This window comes from Scyliorhinus torazame, chromosome 22 (assembly GCF_047496885.1).
Source record: "Scyliorhinus torazame isolate Kashiwa2021f chromosome 22, sScyTor2.1, whole genome shotgun sequence".
Taxonomy (NCBI): domain Eukaryota; kingdom Metazoa; phylum Chordata; class Chondrichthyes; order Carcharhiniformes; family Scyliorhinidae; genus Scyliorhinus; species Scyliorhinus torazame.
This window is the reverse complement of record NC_092728.1, coordinates 10,027,233-10,048,818: the sequence shown is the minus strand read 5'-3', so window position 1 is coordinate 10,048,818 and position 21,586 is coordinate 10,027,233. Positions and strand designations below refer to the sequence as shown.

General features: G+C 56.3%; 1 protein-coding gene across 1 annotated transcript in view; it reads left to right on the top strand.

Annotated features, from left to right (window-relative positions):
• The window catches only part of LOC140399421 (actin nucleation-promoting factor WAS-like), a 107,376-nt gene that overhangs the window by 25,730 nt on the left and 60,060 nt on the right, over positions 1–21,586 (top strand). The window contains 1 exon segment of the mRNA XM_072488998.1: positions 11,779–11,919. Coding sequence (XP_072345099.1) covers positions 11,779–11,919 — 141 coding nt within the window.

The window sequence follows — 21,586 nt, the reverse complement described above, 5'->3', positions numbered from 1 at the left end:
TGAGGGAGTGCCGCACTGTCAGAGGGTCAGTACTGAGGGAGTGCCGCATTGTCAGAGGGTTAGTACTGAGGGAGTGCCGCACAGTCAGAGGGTCAGTACTGACGGAGCGCCGCACTGTCAGAGGGTCAGTACTGAGGGAGTGCCGCACTGTCAGAGCGTCAGTACTGAGGGAGTGCCGCACAGTCAGAGGGTCAGTACTGAGGGAGTGCTGCACTGTCAGAGGGTCAGTACTGAGGGAGTGCTGCACTGTCAGAGGGTCAGTACTGAGGGAGTGCCGCACTGTCAGAGGTTCAGTACTGAGGGATTGCCGCACTGTCAGAGGGTCAGTACTGAGGGAGTGCCGCACTGTCAGAGAGTCAGGACTGAGGGAGTGCCGCACTGTCTGAGGGTCAGTACTGAGGGAGTGCCGCACTGTCAGTGGGTCAGTGCTGAGGGAGTGCCGCACTGTCAGAGTGTCAGTACTGAGGGAGTGCCGCACTGTCAGAGGGTCAGTACTGAGGGAGTGCCGCACAGTCAGAGGGTCAGTACTGAGGGAGCGCCGCACTGTCAGAGGGTCAGTACTGAGGGAGTGCCGCACTGTCAGAGGGTCAGTACTGAGGGAGCGCCGCACTGTCAGAGTGTCAGTACTGAGGGAGTGCCGCACTGTCAGAGGGTCAGTACTGAGGGAGTGCCGCACTGTCAGAGGGTCAGTACTGAGGGCGTGCCGCACAGTCAGAGGGTCAGTACTGAGGGAGTGCCGCACTGTCAGAGGGTCAGTACTGAGGGAGCGGCGCACTGTCAGAGGGTCAGTACTGAGGGAGCGCCGCACTGTCAGAGGGTCAGTACTGAGGGAGTGCCGCACAGTCAGAGGGTCAGTACTGAGGGAGCGCCGCACTGTCAGAGGGTCAGTACTGAGGGAGTGCCGCACTGTCAGAGGGTCAGTACTGAGGGAGCGCCGCACTGTCAGAGTGTCAGTACTGAGGGAGTGCCGCACTGTCAGAGGGTCAGTACTGAGGGAGTGCCGCACAGTCAGAGGGTCAGTACTGAGGGAGTGCCGCACTGTCAGAGGGTCAGTACTGAGGGAGTGCCGCACTGTCAGAGGGTCAATACTGAGGGAGTGCCGCACTGTCAGAGGGTCAGTACTGAGGGAGGGCCGCTCTGTGGGAAGGTCAGTACTGAGGGAGTGCCGCACTGTCAGAGCGTCAGTACTGAGGGAGTGCTGCACTGTCAGAGGGTAAGTACTGAGGGAGTGCCGCACAGTCAGAGGGTCAGTACTGAGGGAGTGCTGCACTGTCAGAGGGTCAGTGCTGAGGGAGGGCCGAACTGTCAGAGGGTCAGTACTGAGGGAGCGCCGCACTGTCAGAGGGTCAGTACTGTGGGAGTGCCACACTGTCAGAGGGTCAGTACTGAGGGAGTCCTGCACTGTCAGAGGGTCAGTACTGAGGGAGTGCCGCACTGTCAGAGCGTCAGTACTGAGGGAGTGCCGCACAGTCAGAGGGTCAGTACTGAGGGAGTGCTGCACTGTCAGAGGGTCAGTGCTGAGGGAGTGCCGCACAGTCAGAGGGTCAGTACTGAGGGAGAGCCGCACTGTCAGAGGGTCAGTACTGAGGTAGTGCCGCACAGTCAGAGGATCAGTACTGAGGGAGTGCCGCACTGTCAGAGGGTCAGTACTGAGGGAGTGCTGCACAGTCAGAGGGTCAGTACTGAGGGAGTGCCGCACAGTCAGAGGGTCAGTACTGAGGGAGTGCTGCACAGTCAGAGGGTCAGTACTGAGGGTGCGCCGCACTGTCAGAGGGTCAGTACTGAGGGAGTACCGCACTGTCAGAGGGTCAGTACTGAGGGAGTGCCGCACTGTCAGAGGGTCAGTACTGAGGGAGTGCCGCACTGTCAGAGGGTCAGTACTGAGGGAGTGCTGCACTGTCAGAGCGTCAGTACTGAGGGAGTGCCGCACAGTCAGAGGGTCAGTACTGAGGGAGTGCTGCACTGTCAGAGGGTCAGTGCTGAGGGAGCGCCGCACTGTCGGAGCGTCAGTACTGAGGGAGTGCTGCACTGTCAGTGGGTCAGTACTGAGGGAGTGCCGCACTGTCAGAGGGTCAGTACTGAGGGAGTGCCGCACTGTCAGAGGGTCAGTACTGAGGGAGTGCCGCACAGTCAGAGGGTCAGTACTGAGGGAGCGCTGCACTGTCAGAGGGTCAGTACTGAGGGAGTGCCGCACTGTCAGAGGGTCAGTGCTGAGGGAGGGCCGAACTGTCAGAGGGTCAGTGCTGAGGGAGTGCTGCACTGTCAGAGGGTCAGTACTGAGGGAGTGCTGCACTGTCGGAGGGTCAGTATTGAGAGAGTGCTCCACTGTCAGAGGGTCAGTACTGAGGGAGTGCCGCACAGTCAGAGGGTCAGTACTGAGGGAGTGCTGCACTGTCAGAGGGTCAGTACTGAGGGAGTCCCGCACTGTCAGAGGGTCAGTGCTGAGGGAGGGCCGAACTGTCAGAGGGTCAGTACTGAGGGAGTGCCGCACAGTCAGAGGGTCAGTACTGAGGGAGTGCTGCACTGTCAGAGGGTCAGTACTGAGGGAGTGCTGCACTGTCAGAGGGTCAGTACTGAGGGAGTGCCGCACAGTCAGAGGGTCAGTACTGAGGGAGTGCCGCACTGTCAGAGGGTCAGTGCTGAGGGAGTGCCGCACTGTCAGAAGGTCAGTACTGAGGGAGTGCCGCACTGTCAGAGGGTCAGTACTGAGGGAGTGCCGCACTGTCGGAGGGTCAGTACTGAGGGAGAGCTGCACTGTCAGAGGGTCAGTACTGAGGGAGTGCTGCACTGTCAGAGGGTCAGTACTGAGGGAGTGCTGCACTGTCAGGGGGTCAGTACTGAGGGAGTGCCGCACTGTCAGAGGGTCAGTACTGAGGGAGTGCCGCACTGTCAGAGTGTCAGTACTGAGGGAGTGCCGCACAGTCAGAGGGTCAGTACTGAGGGAGTGCCGCACTGTCAGAGGGTCAGTGCTGAGGGAGTGCCGCACTGTCAGAGGGTCAGTACTGAGGGAGTGCCGCACTGTCAGAGTGTCAGTACTGAGGGAGCGCCGCGCTGTCAGAGGGTCAGTACTGAGGGAGTGCCGCACTGTCAGAGGGTCAGTACTGAGGGAGTGCTGCACTGTCAGAGGGTCAGTACTGAGGGAGTGCTGCACTGTCAGAGGGTCAGTACTGGGGGAGTGCCGCACTGTCAGAGGGTCAGTACTGAGGGAGTGCTGCACTGTCAGAGGGTCAGTACTGAGGGAGTGCCGCACTGTCAGAGAGTCAGTGCTGAGGGAGTGCCGCACTGTCAGATGGTCAGGACTGAGGGAGTGCTTCACTGTCAGAGGGTCAGTACTGAGGGAGTGCCGCACTGTTGGAGAGTCAGTACTGAGGGAGTGCCGCACTGTCAGAGGGTCAGTATTGAGGGAGTGCTGCACTGTCAGAGGGTCAGTACTGAGGGAGCGCCGCACTGTCAGAGGGTCAGTACTGAGGGAGCGCTGCACTGTCAGAGGGTCAGTACTGAGGGAGCGCCGCACTGTCAGAGGGTCAGTACTGAGGGAGTGCTGCACTGTCAGAGGGTCAGTACTGAGGGAGTGCTGCGCTCTCAGAGGGTCAGTACTGAGGGAGTGCTGCACTGTCAGAAGGTCAGTACTGAGGGAGTGCCGCACTGCCAGAGGGTCAGTACTGAGGGACTGCTGCACTGTCAGATGGTCAGTGCTGAGGGAGTGCTGCTCTGTCAGAGGGTCAGTACTGAGGGAGTGCTGCACTGTCAGAGGGTCAGTACTGAGGGAGTGCCGCACTATCAGAGGGTCAGTACTGAGGGAGTGCCGCACTGTCAGAGGGTCAGTACTGAGGGAGCGCCGCACTGTCAGAGGGTCAGTAGGGAGTGCCGCACTGTCAGAGGGTCAGTACTGAGGGAGTGCAGCACTTCCAGAGGGTCAGTACTGAGGGAATGCCGCACTGTCAAAGGGTCAGTACTGAGGGAGTGCCGCGCTGGCAGAGGGTCAGTTCTGAGGGAGTGCCGCGCTGTCAGAGGGTCAGTACTGAGAGAGTGCCGCACTGTCAGAGGGTCAGTTCTGAGGGAGTGCCGCACTGTCAGAGGGTCAGTACTGAGGGAGCGCCGCACTGTCAGAGGGTCAGTACTGAGGGTGTGCAGCACTGTCAGAAGGTCAGTACTGAGGGAATGCTGAACTGTCAGAGGGTCAGTACTGAGGGAGTGCCGCACTATCAGAGGGTCAGTTCTGAGGGAGTGCCGCACTGTCAGAGGGTCAGTGCTGAGGGAGTGCCGCACTGTCAGAGGGTCAGTTCTGAGGGAGTGCCGCACTGTCAGAGGGTCAGTGCTGAGGGAGTGCCGCACTGTCAGAGGGTCAGTACTGAGGGAGCGCCGCACTGTCAGAGGGTCAGTACTGAGGGAGTCCCGCACTGTCAGAGGGTCAGTTCTGAGGGAGTGCCGCACTGTCAGAGGGTCAGTGCTGAGGGAGTGCCGCACTGTCGGGGTCAGTACTGAGGGAGTGCCGCACTGTCAGAGGGTCAGTACTGAGGGAGTGCCGCACTGTCAGAGTGTCAGTACTGAGGGAGTGCCGCACTGTCAGAGGGTCAGTACAGAGGGAGTGCTGCACTGTCAGAGGGTCAGTACTGAGGGAGTGCCGCACTGTCAGAGAGTCAGTACTGAGGGAGCGCCGCACTGTCAGAGGGTCAGTACTGAGGGAGTGCCGCACTGTCAGAGGGTCAGGACTGAGGGAGTGCTGCACTGTCAGAGGGACAGTACTGAGGGAGTGCCGCACTGTCAGAGGGTCAGCACTGAGGGAGCGCTGCACTGTCAGATGGTCAGTACTGAGAGAGTGCCGCACTGTCAGAGGGTCAGTACTGAGGGAGTGCAGCACTGTCAGGGTCAGCACTGAGGGAGTGCCGCACTGTCAGAGGGTCAGTGCTGAGTGAGTGCTGCACTGTCAGAGGGTCAGGACTGAGGGAGTGCTGCTCTGTCAGAGGGTCAGGACTGAGGGAGTGCTGCACTGTCAGAGGGTCAGGACTGAGGGAGTGCCGCACTGTTGGAGCGTCAGTACTGAGGGAGTGCCGCACTGTCAGAGGGTCAGTACTGAGGGAGTGCCGCACTGTCAGAGGGTCAGTACTGAGGGAGTGCCGCACTGTCAGAGGGTCAGTACTGAGGGAGTGCCGCACAGTCAACGGGTCAGTGCTGAGGGAGTGCCGCACTGTCAGAGGGTCATTACTGAGGGAGTGCCGCACTGTCAGAGGGTCAGTTCTGAGGGAGTGCTGCACTGTTAGAGGGTCAGTGCTGAGGGAGTGCTGCACTGTCAGAGGGTCAGTACTGAGGGTGTGCCGCACTGTCAGAGGGTGAGTGCTGAGGGAGTGCCGCACTGTCAGAGGGTCAGTACTGAGGGAGTGCTGCACTGTCAGAGGGTCAGTACTGAGGGAGTGCCGCACTGTCAGAGAGTCAGTACTGAGGGTGTGCCGCACTGTCAGAGGGTCAGTAGTGAGGGAGTTGTGCACTTTCAGAGGGTCAGTGCTGAGGGAGTGCCGCACTGTCAGAGGGTCAGTCTGAGGGAGTGCCGCACTGTCAGAGGGTCAATACTGAGGGAGTGCCGCACTGTCAGAGCGTCAGTACTGAGGGAGTGCTGCACTGTCAGAGGGTCAGTACTGAGGGAGTGCCGCACTGTCAGAGCATCAGTACTGAGGGAGTGCTGCACTGTCAGAGGGTCAGTACTGAGGGAGTGCCGCACAGTCAGAGGGTCAGTACTGAGGGAGTGCCGCACTGTCAGAGGGTCAGTACTGAGGGAGTGCCGCACTGTCAGAGGGTCAGTGCTGAGGGAGGGCCGAACTGTCAGAGGGTCAGTACTGAGGGAGTGCCGCACAGTCAGAGGGTCATTACTGAGGGAGTGCCGCACTGTCAGAGGGTCAGTACTGAGGGAGTGCCGCATTGTCAGAGGGTTAGTACTGAGGGAGTGCCGCACAGTCAGAGGGTCAGTACTGACGGAGCGCCGCACTGTCAGAGGGTCAGTACTGAGGGAGTGCCGCACTGTCAGAGCGTCAGTACTGAGGGAGTGCCGCACAGTCAGAGGGTCAGTACTGAGGGAGTGCTGCACTGTCAGAGGGTCAGTACTGAGGGAGTGCTGCACTGTCAGAGGGTCAGTACTGAGGGAGTGCCGCACTGTCAGAGGGTCAGTACTGAGGGAGTGCCGCACTGTCAGAGGGTCAGTACTGAGGGAGTGCCGCACTGTCAGAGAGTCAGGACTGAGGGAGTGCCGCACTGTCTGAGGGTCAGTACTGAGGGAGTGCCGCACTGTCAGTGGGTCAGTGCTGAGGGAGTGCCGCACTGTCAGAGTGTCAGTACTGAGGGAGTGCCGCACTGTCAGAGGGTCAGTACTGAGGGAGTGCCGCACAGTCAGAGGGTCAGTACTGAGGGAGCGCCGCACTGTCAGAGGGTCAGTACTGAGGGAGTGCCGCACTGTCAGAGGGTCAGTACTGAGGGAGCGCCGCACTGTCAGAGTGTCAGTACTGAGGGAGTGCCGCACTGTCAGAGGGTCAGTACTGAGGGAGTGCCGCACTGTCAGAGGGTCAGTACTGAGGGCGTGCCGCACAGTCAGAGGGTCAGTACTGAGGGAGTGCCGCACTGTCAGAGGGTCAGTACTGAGGGAGCGGCGCACTGTCAGAGGGTCAGTACTGAGGGAGCGCCGCACTGTCAGAGGGTCAGTACTGAGGGAGTGCCGCACAGTCAGAGGGTCAGTACTGAGGGAGCGCCGCACTGTCAGAGGGTCAGTACTGAGGGAGTGCCGCACTGTCAGAGGGTCAGTACTGAGGGAGCGCCGCACTGTCAGAGTGTCAGTACTGAGGGAGTGCCGCACTGTCAGAGGGTCAGTACTGAGGGAGTGCCGCACAGTCAGAGGGTCAGTACTGAGGGAGTGCCGCACTGTCAGAGGGTCAGTACTGAGGGAGTGCCGCACTGTCAGAGGGTCAATACTGAGGGAGTGCCGCACTGTCAGAGGGTCAGTACTGAGGGAGGGCCGCTCTGTGGGAAGGTCAGTACTGAGGGAGTGCCGCACTGTCAGAGCGTCAGTACTGAGGGAGTGCTGCACTGTCAGAGGGTAAGTACTGAGGGAGTGCCGCACAGTCAGAGGGTCAGTACTGAGGGAGTGCTGCACTGTCAGAGGGTCAGTGCTGAGGGAGGGCCGAACTGTCAGAGGGTCAGTACTGAGGGAGCGCCGCACTGTCAGAGGGTCAGTACTGTGGGAGTGCCACACTGTCAGAGGGTCAGTACTGAGGGAGTCCTGCACTGTCAGAGGGTCAGTACTGAGGGAGTGCCGCACTGTCAGAGCGTCAGTACTGAGGGAGTGCCGCACAGTCAGAGGGTCAGTACTGAGGGAGTGCTGCACTGTCAGAGGGTCAGTGCTGAGGGAGTGCCGCACAGTCAGAGGGTCAGTACTGAGGGAGAGCCGCACTGTCAGAGGGTCAGTACTGAGGTAGTGCCGCACAGTCAGAGGATCAGTACTGAGGGAGTGCCGCACTGTCAGAGGGTCAGTACTGAGGGAGTGCTGCACAGTCAGAGGGTCAGTACTGAGGGAGTGCCGCACAGTCAGAGGGTCAGTACTGAGGGAGTGCTGCACAGTCAGAGGGTCAGTACTGAGGGTGCGCCGCACTGTCAGAGGGTCAGTACTGAGGGAGTGCCGCACTGTCAGAGGGTCAGTACTGAGGGAGTGCTGCACTGTCAGAGGGTCAGTACTGAGGGAGTGCCGCACTGTCGGAGGGTCAGTATTGAGAGAGTGCTCCACTGTCAGAGGGTCAGTACTGAGGGAGTGCCGCACAGTCAGAGGGTCAGTACTGAGGGAGTGCTGCACTGTCAGAGGGTCAGTACTGAGGGAGTCCCGCACTGTCAGAGGGTCAGTGCTGAGGGAGGGCCGAACTGTCAGAGGGTCAGTACTGAGGGAGTGCCGCACAGTCAGAGGGTCAGTACTGAGGGAGTGCTGCACTGTCAGAGGGTCAGTACTGAGGGAGTGCTGCACTGTCAGAGGGTCAGTACTGAGGGAGTGCCGCACAGTCAGAGGGTCAGTACTGAGGGAGTGCCGCACTGTCAGAGGGTCAGTGCTGAGGGAGTGCCGCACTGTCAGAAGGTCAGTACTGAGGGAGTGCCGCACTGTCAGAGGGTCAGTACTGAGGGAGTGCCGCACTGTTGGAGGGTCAGTACTGAGGGAGAGCTGCACTGTCAGAGGGTCAGTACTGAGGGAGTGCTGCACTGTCAGAGGGTCAGTACTGAGGGAGTGCTGCACTGTCAGGGGGTCAGTACTGAGGGAGTGCCGCACTGTCAGAGGGTCAGTACTGAGGGAGTGCCGCACTGTCAGAGTGTCAGTACTGAGGGAGTGCCGCACAGTCAGAGGGTCAGTACTGAGGGAGTGCCGCACTGTCAGAGGGTCAGTGCTGAGGGAGTGCCGCACTGTCAGAGGGTCAGTACTGAGGGAGCGCCGCGCTGTCAGAGGGTCAGTACTGAGGGAGTGCCGCACTGTCAGAGGGTCAGTACTGAGGGAGTGCTGCACTGTCAGAGGGTCAGTACTGAGGGAGTGCTGCACTGTCAGAGGGTCAGTACTGGGGGAGTGCCGCACTGTCAGAGGGTCAGTACTGAGGGAGTGCTGCACTGTCAGAGGGTCAGTACTGAGGGAGTGCCGCACTGTCAGAGAGTCAGTGCTGAGGGAGTGCCGCACTGTCAGATGGTCAGGACTGAGGGAGTGCTTCACTGTAAGAGGGTCAGTTCTGAGGGAGTGCCGCACTGTCAGAGGGTCAGGACTGAGGGAGTGCTTCACTGTCTGAGGGTCAGTACTGAGGGAGTGCTGCACTGTCAGAGGGTCAGTACTGAGGGAGTGCCGCACTGTCGGAGGGTCAGTACTGAGGGAGTGCCGCACTGTCAGAGAGTCAGTGCTGAGGGAGTGCCGCACTGTCGGAGGGTCAGTACTGAGGGAGTGCTGCACTGTCAGAGAGTCAGTACTGAGGGAGTGCCGCACTGTCAGAGGGTCAGTACTGAGGGAGTGCCGCACTGTCAGAGGGTCAGTACTGAGGGAGTGCCGCACTGTCAGAGGGTCAGTACTGAAGGAGTGCCGCACTGTTGGAGAGTCAGTACTGAGGGAGTGCCCAGGGACCAGAGGGTAATGCCAGCTGCCCAGGTACCAGGGGGTAACGTCAGCTGCCCAGGGACCAGGGGGTACCGCCAGCTGAACAGGAACCAGGGGGTACTGCCAGATGCCCAGGGACCAGGGGGTACTGCCAGATGCCCAGGGATCGGGGGTAACGCCAGCTGCCCAGGGACCAGTGGGCAATGTCAGCTGCCCAGGGACTAACGCCAGCTGCCCAGGGACCAGTGGGCAATGTCAGCTGCCCAGGGACCAGGGGGTAATGCCAGCTGCCCAGGGACCAGGGGGTAATGCCAGCTGCCCAGGGACCAGGGGGTAACGCCAGATGCCCAGGGATCGGGGGTAACGCCAGCTGCCCAGGGACCAGTGGGCAATGTCAGCTGCCCAGGGACTAACGCCAGCTGCCCAGGGACCAGGGGGTAACGTCAGCTGCCCAGGGACCAGGGGGTAACGTCAGCTGCCCAGGGACCAGGGGGTAACGTCAGCTGCCCAGGGTCCAGGGGTAATGCCAGCTGCCCAGGGACCAGTGGGCAATGCCAGCTGCCCAAGGACCAGGGGGTAACGTCAGCTGCCCAGGGTCCAGGGGTAATGCCAGCTGCCCAGGGGCCAGGGGGTAATGCCAGCTGCCCAGGGACCAGGGGTAATGCCAGCTGCCCAGGGGCCTGTGGTAATGCCAGCTGCCCAGGTACCAGGGGGTAACGCCAGCTGCCCAAGCACCAGGGGGTAATGCCAGCTGCCCAAGGACCAGGGATAGTGCCAGCTGCCCAGGGGCCAGTGGTAATGCCAGCTGCCCAGGGGCTATGGGGTAATACCAGCTGCCCAGGGACCAGGGTGTAACGCCAGCTGCCCAGGGACCAGGGGGTAATGCCAGCTGCCCAGGGGCCATGGGGTAATGCCAGCTGCCCTGGGGCCAGGGGTAATACCAGCTGCCCAGGGACCAGTGGGTAATGCCAGCTGCCCAGGGACCAGTGGGTAATGCCAGCTGCCCAGGGACCAGGGGGCAACGTCAGCTGCCCAGGGACCAGTGGGCAACGTCAGCTGCCCAGGGACCAGGGGGTAATGCCAGCTGCCCAGGGACCAGGGTAATGCCAACTGCACAGGTGCCAGGGGGTAATGCCAGCTGCCCAGGGATCGGGGGTAACGCCAGCTGCCCAGGGACCAGGGGGTAATGCCAGCTGCCCACGACCAGGGGGTAATGCCAGCTGCCCAGGGACCAGGGGGTAACGCCGGCTGCCCAGGGACCAGGGGGTAATGCCAGCTGCCCACGACCAGGGGGTAATGCCAGCTGCCCAGGGACCAGGGGGTAACGCCGGCTGCCCAGGGACCAGGGGGTAATGCCAGCTGCCCACGACCAGGGGGTAATGCCAGCTGCCCAGGGACCAGGGGGTAATGCCAGCTGCCCAGGGACCAGTGGGTAACGCCGGCTGCCCAGGGACCAGGGGGTACTGCCAGCTGCCCATGGACCAGTTGCTATGCCAGCTGCCCAGGGGCCAGGGGTAACGCCTGCTGCCCAGGGACCAGGGGGTAATGCCAGCTGCCCAGGGACCAGGGGGTAACGCCAGCTGCCCAGGGACCAGTTGCTATGCCAGCTGCCCAGGGGCCAGGGGTAACGCCTGCTGCCCAGGGACCAGGGGGTAATGCCAGCTGCCCAGGGACCAGGGGGTAATGCCAGCTGCCCAGGGGCCAGGGGGTAATGCCAGCTGCCCAGGGATGAGGGGGAAACGCCAGCTGCCCAGGGACCAGGGGGTAATGCCAGCTGCCCAGGGACCAGGGGGTAATGCCAGCTGCCCAGGGGCCAGGGGGTAATGCCAGCTGCCCAGGGACCAGGGGGTACTGCCAGCTGCCCAGGGATGAGGGGGAAACGCCAGCTGCCCAGGGACCAGGGGGAAACGCCAGCTGCCCAGGGACCAGGGGGTAATGCCAGCTGCCCAGGGACCAGGGGGTAATGCCAGCTGCCCAGGGACCAGGGGGAAACGCCAGCTGCCCAGGGACCAGGGGGAAACGCCAGCTGCCCAGGGACCAGGGGGTAATGCCAGCTGCCCAGGGACCAGGGGGAAACGCCAGCTGCCCAGGGATGAGGGGGAAACGCCAGCTGCCCAGGGACCAGGGGGTAATGCCAGCTGCCCAGGGATGAGGGGGAAACGCCAGCTGTCCAGGGGCCAGGGGGTAATGCCAGCTGCCCAGGTACCAGGGGGTATCGCCGGCTGCCCAGGGACCAGGGGGTAATGCCAGCTGACCAGGGACCAGGCGGTAATGCCAGCTGCCCAGGTACCAGGGGGTATCGCCAGCTGCCCAGGGAGCAGGGGTAATGCCAGCTGCCCAAGGGCCAGTGGTAATGCCAGCTGCCCAGGGGCCAGGGGGTAATGCCAGCTGTCCAGAGGCCAGGGGGTAATGCCAGCTGCCCAGGGACCAGGGGGGTAATGCCAGCTGCCCAGGGACCAGGGGGCAACGCCAGCTGCCATGGAATCGGGAGTAATGCCAGCTGCCCAGGGACCAGGGGGTAACGCCAGCTGCCCAGGGACCAGAGTTAAAGTCAGGATGCAGCAAGCAGTGCAAATGATTTCACCCCCCTGTGTGGTGCTGTGCGGACACTGACCACCCCCGCAGCTCTCCACTCTGCCCTGCCTCCCTCCGCTTTGTTTACCCTTTCTCTCTCTCTCTCTCCACAGTCTCTGGCCACGACCGTTGTCCAGGTTTACCTGGCACTGCCCAACAGCACCACCTACTGGACCAAGTGCCACTCTGGCGTGGCGTGCTTCATCAAAGACAATCCCAAAAGATCGTTCTTCATCAGGGTCTACAGTCTGAAGGTAGGTTTCAATCTGCACATCTTCATTCAAATTCAATCACAACTAACCCATCCGCGGTGTCTGTCCCCACACCAGCCCCCCCCCAACCTCCCCGTGGGAGCGAGTCCCCCATTCTCCCCACTCCCTGTGGGAGTGAGTCCCCCATTCTCCCCACTCCCCGTGGGAGCGAGTCCCCCATTCTCCCCACTCCCCGTGGGAGCGAATCCCACATTCTCCCCACTCCCCGTGGGAGCGAATCCCACATTCTCCCCACTCCCATTGGGAGCGAGTCCCACATTCTCCCCACTCCCCGTGGGAGCGAGTCCCACATTCTCCCCACTCCCTGTGGGAGCGAGTCCCCCATTCTCCTCACTCCCCGTGGGAGCGAGTCCCCCATTCTCCCCACTCCCCGTGGGAGCGAGTCCCACATTCTCCCCACTCCCCGTGGGAGCGAGTCCCACATTCTCCCCACTCCCCATGGGAGCGAGTCCCACATTCTCCCCCACTCCCCGTGGGAGCGAGTCCCACATTCTCCCCACTCCCCATGGGAGCGAGTCCCCCATTCTCCCCACTCCCTGTGGGAGCAAGTCCCACATTCTCCCCACTCCCTGTGGGAGCGAGTTCCACACTCTCCCCACTCCCTGTGGGAGCGAGTCCCACATTCGCCCCACTCCCGTGGGAGCGAGTCCCACATTCTCCCCACTCCCCATGGGAGCGTGTCCCACATTCTCCCCACTCCCTGTGGGAACGAATCCCACATTCTCCCCACTCCCCGTGGGAGCGAGTCCCACATTCTCCCCACTCCCATTGGGAGCGAGTCCCACATTCTCCCCACTCCCCGTGGGAGCGAGTCCCACATTCTCCCCACTCCCCGTGGGAGCGAGTCCCACATTCTCCCCACTCCCCGTGGGAGCGAGTCCCACATTCTCCCCACTCCCCATGGGAGCGAGTCCCACATTCTCCCCCACTCCCCGTGGGAGCGAGTCCCACATTCTCCCCACTCCCCATGGGAGCGAGTCCCCCATTCTCCCCACTCCCTGTGGGAGCAAGTCCCACATTCTCCCCACTCCCTGTGGGAGCGAGTTCCACACTCTCCCCACTCCCTGTGGGAGCGAGTCCCACATTCGCCCCACTCCCGTGGGAGCGAGTCCCACATTCTCCCCACTCCCCATGGGAGCGTGTCCCACATTCTCCCCACTCCCTGTGGGAACGAGTCCCACATTCTCCCCACTCCCCGTGGGAGCGAGTCCCTCATTCTCCCCACTCCCCGTGGGAGCGAGTCCCACATTCTCCCCACTCCCCGTGGGAGCGAGTCCCACATTCTCCCCACTCCCTGTGGGAGCGAGTTCCACACTCTCCCCACTCTCTGTGGGAGCGAGTCCCACATTCTCCCCACTCCCTGTGGGAGCGAGTTCCACACTCTCCCCACTCCCTGTGGGAGCGAGTCCCACATTCTCCCCACTCCCTGTGGGAGCGAGTCCCACATTCTCCCCACTCTCTCTGGGAGCGAGTCCTACATTCTCCCCACTCCCTGTGGGAGTGAGTCCCACATTCTCCCCACTCCCTGTGGGAGTGAGTCCTACATTCTCCCCACTCTCTGTGGGAGCGAGTCCTACATTCTCCCCACTCTCTGTGGGAGCGAGTCCTACATTCTCCCCACTCCCTGTGGGAGTGAGTCCCACATTCTCCCCACTCCCTGTGGGAGCGAGTCCCACATTCTCCCCACTCCCTGTGGGAGCGAGTCCCACATTCTCCCCACTCCCTGTGGGAGTGAGTCCTACATTCTTCCCACTCCGTGAGTAAGCGAGTCCCACATTCTCCCCATTCCCTGTGGGAGCGAGTCCCACATTCTCCCCACTCCCTGTGGGAGCGAGTCCCACATTCTCCCCACTCCCTGTGGGAGTGAGTCCCACATTCTCCCCACTCCCTGTGGGAGTGAGTCCCACATTCTCCCCACTCTCTGTGGGAGCGAGTCCTACATTCTCCCCACTCCCTGTGGGAGTGAGTCCTACATTCTCCCCACTCCCTGAAGGAGCGAGTCCCACATTCCCCCCACTCCCTGTGGGAGCGAGTCCCACATTCTCCCTACTCCCTGTGGGAGCGAGTCCCACATTCTCCCCACTCCCTGTGGGTGCGAGTCCCACATTCTCCCCACTCCCTGTGGGAGCGAGTCCCACATTCTCCCCACTCCCTGTGGGAGCGAGTCCCACATTCTCCCTACTCCCTGTGGGAGCGAGTCCCACATTCTCCCCACTCCCCGTGGGTGTGAGTCCCACATTCTCCCCACTCCCTGTGGGAGCGAGTCCCACATTCTCCCCACTCTCTGTAGGAGCGAGTCCCACATTCTCCCTTCTCATTTCTCAAGGAAAGATCTCCCTTGTGTGTTGATATGCGTACATGCATATCTGTATAAAACTGTACAAATGTGTAAAGCCGTCTATCGTTGTATATCATCACGGATATGACCGCCGGCCAGTGGGTGGCATCAGATATGCATCACCTGACTGACTCGGCAGTTGATAGTGAGAGGGATAGTAGGTCAGTCACACTTCGAGTAGCTACCTAGGAACTTGAGTAACTTTCTGCACAGATCTGTTCGTAATCCTCCCATGGGTTAACAATAAATCATCGTTCTGTTCAACACCTACATGTTCTGTGTATGTCTTCATCATCGTGAGAGCCACGGAACACACAAATCGGCCCTGTCCAATCTTTGCGGAGAGTTAGAATTGCTCCATTCTGGGATGAGAGGACAGCACGGTGGTGCAGTGGTTAGTGTAGTGAACAAATAAAGAAGAAAGAAATGTACAGCTCAGGAACAGGCCCTTCGGCCCTCCAAGCCCGTGCCGACCATGCTGCCCGACTAAACTACAATCTTCTACACTTCCGGGGTCCGTATCCCTCTATTCCCATCCTATTCATGTATTTGTCAAGATGCCCCTTAAATGTCACTATCGTCCCTGCTTCCACACCTCCTCCGGTAGCGAGTTCCAGGCACCCACTACCCTCTGCGTAAAAAACTTGCCTCGTACATCTACTCTAAACCTTGCCCCTCTCACCTTAAACCTATGCCCCCTAGTAATTGACCCCTCTACCCTGGGGAAAAGCCTCTGACTATCCACTCTGTCTATGCCCCTCATAATTTTGTAGACCTCTATCAGGTCTCCCCTCAACCTCCTTCGTTCCAGTGAGAACAAACCGAGTTTATTCAACCGTTCCTCATAGCTAATGCCCTCCATACCAGGCAATATTCAGGTAAATCTCTTCTGCACCCTCTCTAAAGCCTCCACATCCTTCTGGTAGCGTGGCGACCAGAATTGAACACTATACTCCAAGTGTGGCCTAACTAAGGTTCTATACAGCTGCAACATGACTTGCCAATTCTTATACTCAATGCCCCGGCCAATGAAGGCAAGCATGCCGTATGCCTTCTTGACTACCTTCTCCACCTGTGTTGCCCCTTTCAGTGACCTGTGGACCTGTACTCCTAGATCTCTTTGACTTTCAATACTCTTGAGGGTTCTACCATTCACTGTATTTTCCCTACCTGCATTAGACCTTCCAAAATGCATTACCTCACATTTGTCCGGATTAAACTCCATCTGCCATCTCTCCGCCCAAGTCTCCAAACAATCTAAATCCTGCTGTATCCTCTGACAGTCCTCATCGCTATCCGCAATTCCACCAACCTTTGTGTCGTCTGCAAACTTACTAATCAGACCAGTTACATTTTCCTCCAAATCATTTATATATACTACAAACAGCAAAGGTCCCAACACTGATCCCTGCGGAACACCACTGGTCACAGCCCTCCAATGAGAAAAGCATCCTTCCATTGCTACTCTCTGCCTTCTATGACCTAGCCAGTTCTGTATCCACCTTGCCAGTTCACCCCTGATCCCGTGTGACTTCACCTTTTGTACTAGTCTACCATGAGGGACCTTGTCAAAGGCCTTACTGAAGTCCATATAGACAACATCCACTGCCCTACCTGCGTCAATCATCTTAGTGACCTCCTCGAAAAACTCTCTCAAGTTAGTGAGACACGACCTCCCCTTCACAAAACCATGCTGCCTCTCACTAATACGTCCATTTGCTTCCAAATGGGAGTAGATCCTGTCTCGAAGAATTCTCTCCAGTAATTTCCCTACCACTGAAGTAAGGCTCACCGGCCTGTAGTTCCCTGGATTATCCTTGCTACCCTTCTTAAACAGAGGAACAACATTGGCTATTCTCCAGTCCTCCGGGACATCCCCTGAAGACAGTGAGGATCCAAAGATTTCTGTCAAGGCCTCAGCAATTTCCTCTCCTGCCTCCTTCAGTATTCTGGGGTAGATCCCATCAGGCCCTGGGGACTTATCTACCTTAATATTTTTTAAGACACCCAACACCTCGTCTTTTTGGATCTCAATGTGACCCAGGCTATCTACACACCCTTCTCCAGACTCAACATCTACCAATTTCTTCTCTTTGGTGAATACTGATGCAAAGTATTCATTTAGTACCTCGCCCATTTCCTCTGGCTCCACACATAGATTCCCTTGCCTATCCTTCAGTGATATGTATATAGATATCTATAATGGGTTAATGACTACATCATAGTGTAAGACACCCACTAGATGGCAGCACTAGATTCATGAATTAATATGTGAACTCAAAGAATCTTCAAACCAGGAGTGGGTGGACAATAGTGTGTTAGAGAGATAGATAATAGCATCGTTAGCACGTGTAGTTAAATATAGTTAATACTTTATTCTGAATTACTTAATCACTAGTTATAGTTCTGTAAGAGTGAACAAACTCAACATTATTCAATTTGTTATTCATTCAACCTATTTTGCTTTAAGTTGAAGATTGGTTGTTTCTTTAGAATCGCACCCTCAAACCATTCTGGAAGTATAAAACGACATATTACCAATGAGTAATATAACATGGTACCAGGCTTTGGCTTCAGTAAACTAGCTAGAGTAATATAGGAAGATGAGAAAAAGAAGAAACCTTAGCAGCTAATCGACTCGAGAAGCATCATCAGCAAACAACAGACCTTCGACGAGAAACTACTAGATGGAGAAAGCTCAAGCTCATCGTCGCCTAAGGATAACCAGTAATTTGAATGCAAAATGGCGGCTGTTTAAACAGCAATTTCAAATTTATCTGGAATCATCTGATTTAACTAATGCAACCGATGATTGCAAAATTGCACTGCTATTAACTATGGTTAGGTCAACATGCAATAGAAATTTTAACTCTTTTCAATAGTCTGCCAGTCAGGGCAAAACAAAGTTTGATGTTACTCTTAACAAATTCGACGACCACTGTAAGATCCAGACTAATGAGACGTTTGAATGCTTCATTTTTCATAAAAGATTACAAAACAAGCTTTGTAAGAAGTCTTACAACACAAGGTTAAAATCCAACAGGTTTGTTTCAAATCACTAGCTTTCGAGGAGCAGCGCTCCGAAAGCTAGTGTTTGAAACACACCTGTTGGACTTTAACCTGATGTTGTAAGACTTCTTACTGTGCCCACCCCAGTCCAACGCCGGTATCTCCACATCAAAACAAGCTTTGTAACAGATCTAAGACTGCTAGCACAATCCTGTAACTTTTAAGCACTGCATGATTCTTTAATTCGGAACCAAATAGTGTTTGGTATCATGATGTGCTCCTCAGAGAAAGGTTACTGAGACAAAAGGATTTAACTTTAGAAATCGCGATCGTAAAATGCCTTGCTCATCAACAATGTCAGAATCATTACCAAGAGTATTATATCCGTGAAAGGGGCGCGGACATCCACCACGAGGTTGAGTTTGTAAAAACGGTGTCACAGTTGGAGAAGATGCACATTTCGGATGGCAGCCATCTTGTGCGCGCGCACTCAAACCCTGCACATGCGCTCTCCGTGAAAAAAATGTGAGACGGACAATAGCCGATCTGCGCCTGCGCGAAGAAGTGTCGTGCGTAATGACGTCAACGTCATGACGTGTTCAAGGTGTGGAACCGCCCACTTCCCAAAAAAAATGTCCTGCGAGTGGAAAACAATGTTTGCAATGTGGCAAATTAAACCATTTTCCTGCACAGTGCAAATCCTCACTGGCATTGCAATCTGCTAAACAGGCTTCAAGACAGATTAATGTTCGTAGTCTGGAGTCCGAAGAAGAAGAAGAGAATTTTCCATCTGACACAGATAGCTACTCACTGGAAAACATGGGGCGAGATTCTCCGACCCCCCGCCGGTCGGAGAATCGCTGGGGGCTGGTGTGAATCCCGCCCCCGCCGGTTGCCGAATTCTCCGGCACCGGAGATTCGGCGGGGGCGGGAATCGCGCCGCGCCGGTTGGCGGCCCCCCCCCCCCCCGGCGATTCTCCAGCCCGGATGGGCCGAAGCCCGCTGCTAGAGTGCCTGTCCAGCCGGCGTGGATTAAACCACCTCTCTTACCGGCGGGACAAGGCGGCGCGGGCGGGCTCCGGGGTCCTTGGGGGGGGGGCGGGCCGATCTGGCCCCGGGGGTACCCCCACGGTGGCCTGGCCCGCGATCGGGGCCCACCGATCCACGGGCGGGCCTGTGCCGTGGGGGCACTCTTTTCCTTCTCCCTCCACTGCGTGTGCGCGGGGATGCCGTGAGCGGCCGCTGACGCTCCCGCACTTGCGCCGCTCGGTAATGTCATTTCCGCGCCAACTGGCAGTGCACCAAAGGCCTTTCCCGCCAGCTGGCGGGGCGGAAATCAGTCCGGCTCGGGCCTAGCCCCTCAAGGTTAGGGCTCGGCCGTTCAAGATGCGGAGGATTCTGCACATTTAGGGCGGCGCGATGCCGGACTGATTTGCGCCGTTTTTGGCGCCGGTTGGGGGACACCGCGCCGATTACGGAGAATTTAGCCCATGTTCTTTGTTGGGCTAATAGAGAAATGTGAAGAATCCACTGAAGGATCAAAACATCCTCAACTAATTAATTCTATAAATTCGGAGACTGATTAGAACGCAGTTGTAAAAGTTAATAACTGTCCAATTGAATTTAAATTGGATACTGGCGCTTCAGCTAACTTGCTCTCAAAGCTGGATCTCAGCAAGCTCAAACACGCACCTGAGATTCTCCCAGCAGCCTGTAGACTGAAAGACTACAACGGAAATTCAATTTCATCGATTGGGTCTGCCATTTAAAGGTCTCCAACAAGAATATTGTGACGTTACTAAGATTTGAGATTGTCAAGTCAGGTAAATCATCACACTTAGGTGCACAAGCTCGCAAGGAGTTACGCCTAATACAGCAAATTTATACTCCAACTTCGTCTCAACCTGTATTGAATTATGCTATCCAAACCATTTTAAATCAATATCCAGATGTTGTTAAGGAAGGATGTCAAACCTGTAGTACATCCTCCTAGAAGAATTCCTGCTCCACTCAGAGAAATATTGAAGCGGATGGTGATGTCCAGCATGAGGGGGCACAGCTTTAAATTGAGGGGAGATAGATATAGGACAGATGTCAGAGGTAGGTTCTTTACTCAGAGAGTAGTAAGGGCGTGGAATGCCCTGCCTGCAACAGTAGTGGACTCGCCAACACTAAGGGCATTCAAATGGTCATTGGATAGACATCTGGACAATAAGGGAATAGTGTCGATGGGCTTTAGAGTGGTTTCACAGGTCTGTAATGTTCAAAAAATAAATAAATAAAATAAAAGAATTAGAGCGACTTCAGAACCAAGGGATATTATCAAGAGTCACTAAACCGACTCACTGGGTCAGTTTGATGGTTTGCGTGAAGAAACCGTCAGGTGATCTACGCATCTGAATTGATCCCAAGGACCTCAACAAAAACATCATGAGGGAACACTATCCCATCCCAAAACGAGAGGAGATCGCCAGCGAGATGGCAAACACACGCATCTTCACAAAATGAGGTGCATCGCGAGGTTTCTGGCAAATGAAACTGGATGAACATAGAACATAGAACATAGAAAATACAGCACAGAACAGGCCCTTCGGCCCACGATGTTGTGACTCAAGCAAACAACTCTGCACCTTTAATACACCTTTTGGAAGATTTTGTTTTAATCGTATGCCTTTCGGAATAATCTCTGCATCTGAAATATTCCACCGCATCATGGAACAGATGACGGAAGTGTCATGTGGGAGTACGAGTCCCCAATTTTATGAAACCAGTTAACACTTTATAAACCCACAGGAAACATCTTAACAACTATCAACACCAATAAATCCCCCGAAGAATACAGTACTCTATAAGTAACTCTTAATCTTTCCTTGCAACATCCATAAAACAAAAAGAACCCTTTTTACAGAAATACATCAGGTTTAAATTCTCTACTGAGAACAGTTACCACGTTGAAATCACCAAATGAACATTCTTTCGCTTGCAGAGATTCTCACACATCCGGCCATGACTGCACCTTCTCCAAATCTAAAACCAAACTAAACACACCCTGTAGCTGCGAGCCCAAAGTTAAAGTAAAAGCAGACAGACACACCCAGCTCCACCCACACTCTGACATCACTGATAAACACCCATTTCTTAAAGGTACATCCACTGCAGCTTTCTGATAAACACCCATTTCTTACAGGTACTCTCACATGACAGAAGGAATGGAAGGTGTTCGGGCATACATAGGTGACATTATAATATGGTCATCGACAAAAGAAGAGCATATTGAACGGCTGAGACAAGTGTTTGAGCACGTAAACAAATGTGGCTCAAATTAAACCAAACCAAATGCACTTTTGGAACTTCTACACTCAGGTTTTTGGCTGATAAGATATCTGAATGCGGTGTGCAACCAGACAATGAGACAATGTCAGCCATTCAAGGCATGAAAGTACCTGAAGATAAAAAAGCAGTACTACGATTTCTACGCTTTGTCAACTTCTTATGCATATTCATACCTTTTTTTTTCTATAAATTTAGAGCACCCAATTCATTTCTTCCAATTAAGGGACAATTTTAGCCTGGCCAATCCACCTAGCCTGCACATCTTTTGGGTTGTGGGGGCGAAACCTACACAGACACGGGGAGAATGTGCAAACTCGACATGGACAGTGACCCAGGGCCGGGATCGAACCCGGGACCTCAGCTTTACAGAGTTAATTTGGATGGTGGTGGCCTCTGTGCTGACCTGGGACCTTTGACCCTGCCATCGGGTCCTTTTCTGAGGCCTTGCTCTTGGCCCTCCGTGGTCTGCCTCGGCTGCTTACGCCCCCCCCCCCCCTCCCCGCAATCTCCCTACCCTCCCCCCTCTTTCTTCCCTCTTCTTCTGGTTATGAAGTAATGATAAACAACTGCTGTCGAATAGACCTGTCATTATCTTATCTAGAACAAATGGCAAATAATCCTTCCAAAGCTAGGAAAGAAGACAGCAAACTGGAAGAAGAAAGTGAATTGGATTTTCCTAAAAAGTAATCTGTTACAACCTCTTGCAGTAAAGCCACTGCCATCCACTTCAGGTGCAGGTATTTCCCAGAGCATGCCTGCTGTGAAGGCACATGATAGCGTGACATCAGTTAGTCAGGACGAGGACAGTGATACCAAGCAAACGGCGGGTTAACTCACATCCTTTCAAAGGTCCACAGTGCCTCTTCAAGGTAAAGGAAGCAAACGGCAAAGGAGATGAACAAATCAGTAATTAATTCCTTGTGAACATTAAGGGGCAGGTGGATGGAGAACCATGTAGTGATTCTGCCA